At 40.4% G+C, this 11,411-nt stretch overlaps 1 protein-coding gene across 1 annotated transcript; it reads right to left on the reverse strand.

Annotated features, from left to right (window-relative positions):
* Positions 1 to 4,639: 4,639 nt before the first annotated feature.
* LOC110041051 (uncharacterized) lies at positions 4,640 to 9,258 on the reverse strand. Its single transcript, XM_089294119.1, has one exon. The coding sequence runs from the start codon at positions 9,061 to 9,063 to the stop codon at positions 6,925 to 6,927; it is 2,139 nt and encodes a 712-aa protein (XP_089150245.1). The 5' UTR covers positions 9,064 to 9,258; the 3' UTR covers positions 4,640 to 6,924.
* Between the last annotated feature and the right edge of the window lie 2,153 nt (positions 9,259 to 11,411).

Genomic DNA, 11,411 nt, shown 5'->3' on the forward strand with positions numbered 1-11,411 from the left:
TGATGCAATGCTGTTATGTAGCTAGTGCCAGTTTTTTTTGTATAATATCTGTTCCTTGAATGCATGTAAGATAACTTCAGCATGCTTTATCTAAAAGCACCACAAGGAGCGCAAAAAACTACCAACTGAGTGATGACAAAATCTACATACTTTAACAAATACAATATATCTTCTTCGCAGGACTCAGTTGGTGACAGCTCTCTGTTCACAAGGTTTTGTACTGTTAATGTACTCTTTGGCAATTCGTTGAGCATCAGTAAGCACAGGTTTTAAATTCCGCTGTCTCCTTCCATCAAGGTAAACAGTTACGTTCTTGGGGGCTAATCCAACGGCGAAAGTCAAGAAAGCTATTGTCAAGGAAGAAGCATTTAGCAGAATTACAAATGACAATACTGAGAAGACCAAGAAAACGCTCAGAGCGGCTTCCAAAAACACTTTGGGAACACTTTCTCCAATAGGCATTAGTTCTTCATCATATTCTCGCATGTTCTTCGCATGCCATATCAAAACGTTTCATGGTACGGCCATAATCAGGTGTGAGTCTTGCATGTTCAAACCAGTTTTACGTGTTCTGCCCTTTAGTCGGTCCTTCTGTTCAAAAAGTACTGCGGCTAGATCTTGGTATTTCTGAGTGAAGGATCTGTAACCATTCCACAAGTAACCATAGACCAGAACACAACAGGCAACCTCGGGAAGAATTTGGGAAGAAAATACAAGCTGGATGGCTAGTATAATTGGGGGAATATCAAGACACCAACAGCAGCATATACTGCAATACTAAAAGTACACCAGGACTAGAAATCTCGGACATCAGTGATTTGACCTGCCACTCACAGAAGTTGAATTCGTTCACGCCATTGGCTGGCAAGAAACACACAATGAAGCGTGACACCTGAACAACATGGCGTCAACTCGAACAATGCCTACTCGTGGGAAGAGATCGATCGGGTTTTTCGCTGATTTAAAGTTTTGGCAGTGTGGCATTTCTATAAAGCAATTTATTTGAGTTTTTTCCAAACGGCTAATACAGATAATTTTCCGGTTGACTGTGTTCAGTTCTGATTCTTTACGGCACAGAAGGTATTCAAAGTGAAAAGCTGGAACCAGAAATGACAGGGGCTAGATAACAACTCGCAAAATGAACTTTCGTACCATGTGCCACATGGTGCAATCCGAGGAAAAGAAATTAGACCCCGAAAGCCGACAGACTGGGTCCTTCTACAGTTATTTGACTGAACCCTTCATGCGTGTCCTCTATGGCAGCACTGAGAGACAGACAACTGTTGAGCCAACAAAAGCGAACAGTGTCATGAAAACGAAACAACCAAGATCAGTAAGAACTGTTCATCAATTGTTCGTCCTTTTGACTTCACTTATCTTGATACACGTTTGTTGATTATTTCGCTTTACTTCGGTATTGCACAGTTCGCCAAGCGACGCAGCCGACGAGCAAAGAACTCTCTCCAAATAAACACGAGAGGTGAGCTCGCCGCTAAGCTGCCGCCTCTTAGCTGACGTAGCTTTAAAGTTTACAGCTAACTTTGACACAAACATCAACATGAGCTCCTATCCAAGTCGAAAACCTTCGTATAGTGTTTTTAACAGAACTTAGAAGTTTTTTGTCTATTACTAGAAAAATCTGCCGTGAATAACAGGCAAAACCACGGCAATCCGCTAAGATGACAAGCCTGACTGATAAACAAGCACTGCTTTCTTCGCTGTATAAGAGGCCTCTCGACTTATGCTGAGCCCTTCATAACTTAAGTTTAGGGCAACTGCGCATGACGCAACGGTCATAAATAGGGTATCGAATTTTTGGCCAGGTCATAAATAGGGTAGGGAAAATCGCAGATTTTAGTCATAAATAGGGTAAGGGTTTTGGGAAGTGGGCCGCACACCCCCACCCAACTTATCTGGGAGTACTACCCCTCCCCCGGGACGTAAATGCAGTATATTGAACGTTTGTTGTGACCCACAAATCATAATGCTACGCCACCACTTGTTATCTGACTAAGGCCCGATCCACTTTAATCTGAAGAAATTTGAAATGAAATTTTGGGGCGTCGAAAACGGAGTTTTTCGCAAACGGTTTCATGAATGTCTGAAGAAATTCGAAAGCGCTGTTGGGTATCGTGGGGTTTACCGCAGAAACAGATCTTTCTGAAAACGTCGACGGCGTCGACGTCACAGCGGCCTAATTTAAAGCGGGCGGAAGTGTCACGAATCCATCTGGAGTGGTTGTAGCAGGGCGGAAAAAGGTTTTAAGGGCTCGGGTTGTGGTGTATGAAATGGAAGGCTGCATGCAACTGAGGAAAAAAAGTTGCATTTTTACATTTATCTAGATTGGTGTAGACGAAAAGCATTCTATCCGTTGTCCGAGATAAGCACATGTTGATGGAAACTGGCCACAAAAGCCCTTGGAGAACAATGGTTTGTTGACGCAGCCTGACAAAGCGAGCTGAGATAACAAAACCGCAGTATGGTGATTAAAGTTTGTGCAGGGTTTGACGTTAGCAACTGTGGTTTGAGTGTCATCAGGTGAAGGTAATATATTTACATTCATTCAAAAGGCACCCCGAATGGGAAAAGACTTTTTAGAGAGGACAGACTTATTTCAAGTCATTCAAACAGTGTAAGACACCGTACAATAAAATTTTAAGGGTCTGTAAATCATATGCCATGGCAATTTGTCGCAAGTTTCTTTTGGATTTCTCTTAGCATTAAAAAAAAAGTTACAGTTTAAAAGTCATATTAAACAAAGGGCAGCAGCGATTTGACAAATTAATCTTTATTATATATCTGGTTAGAAAATCAGCGTTCCTTTTCCTAACACCCCTAAAATGTTGTGAGTGGGTGGGTGGGTGGGTGGGTGAGTGAGTGAGTGAGTGAGTGACAACTTTATTTACAGAGGGTAACACATAACAGTACAAAACTGACGAACCACTGGCTTTCTATCCTAAGTTAAAAATTAAAAACTATATACACTTATAAGATAATAAAAAGTACAAAATAGAATACAGCTAAAAATTTAAAGATATGATAAAAGTTAAAAATTAAAAAAAATCTAAATCTAGGTATGCACAACTAAAAACTAAGCTAAGAGTTTTCGGACAAAAAATATTTTCTAACAGAAGATTTAAAGGAGCCAATGGAGTCTTTCTTGCGAATGTCTAAAGGGATGCTGTTCCATAGTTTTGCTCCATTGGCTTGGAAAGTTCGCCCCCCTTCCGTTTCTCTGTTAAAGGAGGGGCACACTAAGCTATATTTTCCATAGCGACTGGTTCTGGTGTGTCGGTCTAAGTGGCAGCCAATCAAGTCGTCTGAGAGGCATCTCGCTTCTTTCATCGATATCCGCATCCAAGATTACTCGAGCTGCTCGCTTTTGCAGCTTGGATACGCGGTTAACGTTCTCTTCTGACGCAGTGCACCATGCACATGAGCCATACAACATTATCGGCTTGATCAAGGCGTTGAAATAAAGCTTACGCTCAGCGAGAGGCAGGTTACGCTTAATCTTGTTCAGCACCGCAACACGTTATGACACTTTTTTACAAATGTCATCTATGTGTTCAGTAAAACTCAAGTGAGTGTCTAATTTTACCCCAAGTAGTTTCTGTGAAGTTATTTGCTCAATCTCGCTACAGTTGCATGATAATTTAAGATTCGTGTCTGGAGCCTTCTTTTCCAGTCGTTTACCAGTTACGAGAAGACTTTCTGTTTTAGAGGCATTAAGTACCATCTTGTTGTCAGATGTCCAGTCTGTGACCTTGTTTATGTCTTCTTGGAGCCTCTGCTGAATTATTTTTATGTTCAGTAAATTGGTTCTTAAAAAATTGCTCCTTGGCATTCCTTATCAATTTGCACACCTCATTTTTAGCACGTTTGAGGGTAGCCTAGTCAGTAGAACTTTCAGAAGTTCTAGCTTTCTTTAGCAGTTTGTCTCTTCTTCTCATGGCGTCGTTAATTTCTGTAGTGAACCAAACTGGCTGGGCACTTTTTTTCACTCTTTTCTCTTTCACAGGTATGTGAGAATCAAGGATGTCAGTGAAACTTTTATACCAGCTGTCGACAATGTCGTCAGTGTCCTCGAAAAGAAAAGCGGTGTCCCACGGGGCCTTACTCAAATCATCCACAAATTTTTGAGAACTCTTAGTATGAAACACTTCGTAACTAAAAATGATGTATGGAAAAAAGTTTTCTAGCAGTGGGCATCTTCTGGTGAGGGAGGGGGAGGGGGGGGGGGGGGGGAGGATAGGGCAGGATACCTAAAAACAAAGCTCAATGAAGAAATCACAAAAAGTAACAGTATTGTTGAGGATCACTAAAGCATGTTTGTAACGGTGATACAGGACTAACCGGGTGTACACTAATCCTAATTCACACTTGACCAAACAAAGATTGCAATAACATAACCAACCCCCTAGCTATCCCCCTCTTACTCGGGAATTTTACAATGACTTGTTTATACATGTAACTGATCGTTTCACAACGATACTTGTAAATTGGAAGAATCACTTTACATGCATGTTGTGTGCATGCATGTAAAGAGGGATTCGGAAACATTTTTTTATTTTATACAGCCATGTGCATGCCTGAATTACCTCTCTTTGCTGCCAGTTTGATAACAACTTTGCTTCCCTTTAGTTTTGTATTTGCCCGCTGCTAATCTTAAACTCCATTTCTGAAGGCATACAGGTTTAATTCCTGGATATTCAGTAACACACTTTAAGATAACATCAGTGCCAATATCTTCAAGCGCAAGATCACTCTTCTTTGAGTCTTGACAACCTTCTAACTCACTTAACGACAATAACATTCGTTGATGTTTTGAAGGGAAGCGACGCTACAATTTCTACACTTGCACGTAAAGAACACAAACACTGCCATGGGATAATCATTTTGATCTACATTGAACGCATGAAGTTAATATGATTTGAGAAAATGAACGGACTTGACTGTTATTACGAAAGTTTATTAGTGCGAGATCGAAGAAGGCGCGAAGATAGTAAAGACGCGCCACGCGCTACAGTCTTAGTAGTATCACTCTTGGACTTCTACATATCATTGCCCTCGAGTCTGTCCATCAGAGCTCGTTCGAGTTCTTTGTCAGCATCCACCTCCTGGTATTTGGCTGTCCATTCTCCACTGGCCAGAGAGTAGTCAGCATACAAATCAGCTCGGTCGTCACCGTTTGACTATTCAGTTTACGATGTTGATAAGCGTGAGCGGTCATTCTCTTCAGCGATATAATAAATTTCGGAGTTTTCTGAGTCGATGCTCATTTTAGAATCAGACGAACTAGAAGACATTGTTTGTGAAAACAGAAATCGGTCGACTGCGGAATCCCAGCGATAGAACTTGTGCTGCAAAAAGGCTTCTACACTCGGACAAAGTAAAAGATCTGACTGGGACAGCCGAAATATTCGTTCTGGATTTGACGTCACAGCCTTAACTCTCCCCAGATTCCCCATGCGCGGTCGCGAACCATTCGAAACTCGGTTTCGAAGGGGCACAGAAATTCGAGGATTTAACCAAATCGAAAAATTTTTCGGCAAATTACTCCACAAAATAAGCTTTATTATTTTAGCGAAAAAAATTTTTGGTGTTAGGTACACTTTAATAATAAGCTGACATGTTCATCGATTGCCAATCAATTTACTCATCGAGTTCGGCAGTAAAACAAACGAGCGAAACACTACAAAAAATAAATTCATCCGGTACCTTTGTTTTATCGTTGTTGACTTCATTCACAGTTGTCATCATCGCCTAAAAATGAGTAGCTCTAGTTTTGAAGAAGGATAAATTTCGTTCAATCGATCTGACCTGCTGGCGATCGACGCAACCACTGCGTTTACGATTCTTAAAAGCCTTGAATACGAGTTCTTGAAAAGATTTTTGGTCCAAGGGCAACAGCAGTCATTTTGAAAATTCTCCATCCTTTCAAATATCCTGGACTTAGAGCGGTTTTTGGAATAAATGAAAACTTCATTCAGCAATTGTCCGCCAAAGCTTCTCCTTCAGGGGCATGGGTTGACGTACAGTTTAATTCTGACCTAGCCGGACAGGTCGGGTATTTTTAAAGAACTGTCTATACTTTGTTGGTAACAATGAATTAATTGTATTCCATGGCATCAGACTGTGATGCCTTTGCCAGCATTGTTTACCTAGGTGGCTATTAATTTACTAATTATTAAAAACTGGATCACTGAATAATGCAAATCAATTCATTGAGTTAGTCATCATGGGTTACGAGCCATTTTACCATGCTCTCTACAAGTATGGTAGAGTGCGCGTAAGTACGGCTCGTGTTCCCACAGCATTTCGCGTTCTCCCTAACTTCCACTCGTGTTTCTGTAACTCGATAGAAACACGGTACATGTTTTCTATTTCTTAAATAATAATCATTATTAACGTACTTATCAATTTCAAAGTTGTCAGCAGATCAAGTAAAGATGTTATAATTCTCAAAATATTTACTCCCAAATGAATCATGGGAACACATTGTACATGTGTATAGCAGAGATTTAAAAAATAACCCCTTGTGACAAATTACTATTAAAATGGTCATATTGACGTAAATACGTTTTTTTTTTTAAATTTCTTTTGGTTTGATTTTGAGCCCCAAGCAATAACATCTAGCTGAACCTTCATCTTTTGAAAGCCTTGCATTCAATTATGCTGCACATGACTATTAAAGGTCAACGAACCGAACATCAAGTCAGGACATGAAAGCAACAACAGAAGCAAAGTAAATTTAAATCAAAGTACACATACGATCAACATTGTTTAGACTCATTCGGGCCGAGAGCAAGTTTGGATAAGTAGACTCTTCTAACTTGGAGTGCGCAGCCAATGTCTTCAGAACCATTGAGCATGACGCGGTTTCCATTTCGATGGTCTCTTAACTGATTCACCTTTGTAAAATCATACGTCGACATCTGAGCCACTGTTTAGCTGCCGTTGATCATGATGCGCTGCCGAAGCTCCTTCGATATACTCCTGCACAATTTGGGGAATCTTCTCCTCTGCAATTATAGCTTTAATTTTTTTCTGCCTTCTTCCATCCATGTACATTGCGACGATCTTTGGAAAAGATCCGGTAAGAAACGCTATCAAAGTCCTCATGACAGGGGTTGCATCAACATTCAGTAGTATCGTCAATGAGAAAACAAGAAATACAAAAGACACAGTTAAAGCAACCTTTAAAATCAACACACAGACACTTTCTCTGATTGGCATCAGTTCTTCGCAAGCCATGTGGAAAAGCTCTCTGGGGATTTTCATCACATTGTCCTTGTTGCCAACAGCATTTTGTGTGTTTTTTAGTAGTGAATCTGTATTTATAGTCATGTCTGTGACTTGGCTATGTCGGCGTGATTTCTTGTAAGACTTGTAATGTTTAAAGAGCGCAAGGCCAAGATCCTGGTATTTGTTGGTAAAAGAGCTGTAGCTACTCCAAATATAATACAATACAAGAACAAAACAAGCTATAAGCGGAAGGCTTTCTTCAGAGAGCAGGAGTACAAAGGCTGATAAAAAGGCAATTAGAATACCAAAACCAGCAAACATCAACAACCGTACGGATCCCAGCTGTGCTAGTATAGCCACCGCCGCGAGAACAAAACATATAAACAACCTGATCAAACGGTGATTATGGAAGTGAGCGTTAACCTGCCTTGTAATACCACAAAAGACCATTATGGGAGATGTTAAAATAATAGCAAATAGAACTACGAGCAACATGAGTATTAGTAGTAGAATAGTCATTGCAGGGCTGGTGGACAACAAAACAATGAACAAAAACCAGCGGCGAAAAAATTTGGCAGATACTTCAAAAACGGAGGGAATCAAAAGAAAGCACGTCTTAAAATAATTTAAAAGAAGTCGAATAAACAGTCTCCAGCAGTGCACTATAATCTGTGGCTGGATTCTTAGATGGTTTGTAATTGTCTTTGGGAGATTCTCTTGACAGATGAGGGTCTTCGATTTCACACGTCTGCAAACGATGCAAGGACGATTTCCTCTGGAAGACCAGGGAGGAGAAAATGATGTGTAAAAAGCTATAATATAATAACACACATAGGATACTATCATACGTGACTGCAAAAGATGCGAAACGCCGAGATAATTCATAGTCAGAAATTTGCTCTGCTGCAAGTATTCAGCAAATATTGCAGGACCGAGGAATGGGAAAGGAAACACAACAGCTTGTAGAATAAACATTCTTGCTTTGTGCCAGATGGTATCTTCGTTTGAGAAAAAATAGTTCCCCATCAGACATCGAGGGCTCACTGGGCTTGCTCCATCCAGAACAATCTGATGAACGCCGTCTTCTGTGACCTCTGTGGGCGAGAAAAGACAAACGAAAGCAGGGGAATAATAAACGAAAACGGCCATAAACACAACACATAAGCAGAGCAAAACATCCGCCGGCCATCCATTGCATTTTAATAGACCTTCAGAATTACTACTATTATCCCCAGTTGATTTGGTGATGTTGATACAAGGTTGTGAATTATCTGTCGTCTGGGTATTGCAGTCGATGCTATCAAGTTTGACTCCAAGATCTCGAAGACTTGGAAAGAATATGGGTGATGCAACTTTATAATGAGTCGGCTTTGCAGCTGTTGCGTTTACAGGCCTTAAGGTACATATGGCCATGATTTCTTTCTGTTCTCCAGTTGAATTCGGACAAAGCATCATATTTATCACGCTTTCCAATGCCTTCGCGAAAAGTGAAAGTTGTTTATTTGCCAACCATATTTGCCAGTGTTCAGTAACGTTTCCGCTTGAGTTGCGAGATGTTTGGTTTACGCATTTTTCATTCACTCTTTTCTCGTACTTGACAACAAGGCGAATCATTTTTTTCTCGGCGATGGCGGTCTTCGTTTCCTCCGAAAAATCAGAATCCATATCTGTACAGTTCCAGTTACAACGAGTTTCATCGTCAAGACCATCGACCGACTTATTAGTATGAAGCGACAGTTCTACAACCTGTGCGTGACAAAGCACCGTTAGCAACACAGCTAAAGATAGCCGGGAATTTGCCGACAGCATTCTCATAGACTGCAATGGAAAAAGAGCGAGATGAACTTCGGCTTGCTCGAAGTAAGCCCGAGACTTTTATCTTCACTTGCAGCGGAAATGTATTATGCCAAGAAAGCAACTGTCGGACCAAATGTGGAAATATTGAAACTGAAAGTTTTCAATAGTTAACAATAGGTGACGTCACCGATATCTTTGGTATACCCGGAAGTGATGGGAGTGGGGCTAGGGGACCTAGAGGTGAAAGATTAGGAGTAGGGTACCCCCATATGGCTGTTAATGTTTTTTTTGCTTCTGAATATTGGAAAGATTTGAGCGACCTCCTTTGTCTTAAAGACAAGCTCTGTGTTAAACTCTGTCTACTCTGCCTTCAGGGATTTATACTTGAATTGTGCCTGAAATTCACAGGAGAAAACTTGTCCTCGCCATAAACTCGCTTAATCAGCACCTTTTCGTTCCCTGACCAGCATCTGGCCGGAAGTCTCATTGAAATATGACAGCTAATAACAACACAAATATAAACTCTAAATGAATTGATACCGAAAATGAACAACCCGGGGCAATACTGCAAACCGGCAAGAGGATAACAGGGGTATGAAGGGGCGTTTATACGGAAAACTTCTCCCCCAGGGGTTTGGTGTTGACGTACAGTTTAATTCTCACCTAGCCGGACAGGTCGGGGATTTTTAAAGAACTGTGTATGCTTTGTTAGTAACAATGCATTAATTGTGCTCCATGGCATCAGACTGTGATGTCTTTGCCAGCTTGATCATTGGATATTGCAAATCAATTCATTGACTTAGCCATCATGGGTAATGGGCAATTTTACCATGCTCTCTACAAGTATGGTAGAGTACGCGTGATTTTTCGGGGAGTTTTATTTTTATTTTAGTTTAGTTTTTATATTCCACTTGTGCTTGTCGTATATGAGAAGATTTATATTATGGCTGCCTATCATCTCATATCCAACGCGTGCTCGTGGAATAATTGTAAAATATTCTCCTTCGTTGCTTACAGGGATTTTCTTGGTGTAAAGTGAAATATGAAATTTAAGTTACTAAGAGACCTACATAGGAACAATAGTCAGTACTACCGCTGACTGAAATAGTCCTCTCTTTAATTACATAACCGTAATGACATGAAGAAAAAAAACCTTAAATGTACCTTTTTTTTCCTGAAATCGTTACAATGTTTCGGGTAACAAATGCGATCTCTATGATTAAGTTGGTTTTGTTGCTGTTGTTTTGATTGGCGTTGATGCAGTGCTGTTATGTAGCTAGTGCCAGTTTTTTTTTTCCTATAACATCAGTCTCTTCAATGCATGCAAGATAACTTCAGAATACTTTATCTAAAAGCACCACAAGGAGCGCAAAAAAAATACCAACTGCGTGATGACAATATCTACATACGTTAACTAATACACTATATCTTTTCCGCAGGACTCGGTTGGAGAAACAGCTCTCTGATCACTAGGTTTTGTACTTTTGATGTACTCTTTGGCGATTTGTTGAGCATCAATAAGCACAGGTTTAAAATTCTGCTGTCTCCTTCTATCAAGGTAAATAGTTACGATCTCGGGAAACAATCCAACAGCAAAAGTCAAGAAAACTTTTGTCAAGTGAGATGCATTCAGCAGCATTACCAATGAGAAAACTGAGAAGACCAAGAAGACACTCAGAGCAGCACTTCAATAGGCCGCGTTAGTTCCTCGCATGCCATATCAAAAAAGCGTTTTTGGAATTCTCTTAACATTATCCAAGTACGGCCATAGTCAGGTGTGAAGTCTTGCTTGTTCAAACTAGTTTTACGTGTTCTGCCCAGCTTTAGCCGGTCCTTCTGTTCAAGAGGCGCTGCGGCCAGAACTTGGTATTTCTGAGTAAAGGGTCTGTAGCTATTCCACGAGTAACCAGAAACTAGCACACAACAGGCAAACTCTGGAAGTTTTTGCGTAGAAAGTAAAAGCGGAATGGCTAATTGGAGGAATATCAAGACACCAACAACAGCATACAGCAATACAAATAGTACGCCGACAAGACACTAAGGTGTCAAGAAGAACGACAACTGAGCGAGTGGCGGGGAAACAATACTGATATAACGTGATGAAGAAAACATGTTTTATTTGTGACTGACTACGATTAGTTCTCACGATGCGCGGTGAAGGAAAACAAAGGTCATTAGGATCCTAACACGCCGCAATCAGTTGAGCAACAGTTGAACGAAAACGCTTAACCTGGTTTCTAAAATTGTCAATGAAAAATTCGCTTCTTCGAATTAATTATAATGAAAATGTAGGCAAGCAAAGTCAAAAATACTCGATGAAAATTGAGACAAACAAAGTCAAAATACTCACGTTTAAGTAAATATCT

The sequence above is a fragment of the Orbicella faveolata genome, unplaced genomic scaffold, assembly GCF_042242905.1.
Source record: "Orbicella faveolata isolate gen_17 unplaced genomic scaffold, um_ofav_v1 contig_25, whole genome shotgun sequence".
Classification (NCBI taxonomy): Eukaryota; Metazoa; Cnidaria; class Anthozoa; order Scleractinia; family Merulinidae; genus Orbicella; species Orbicella faveolata.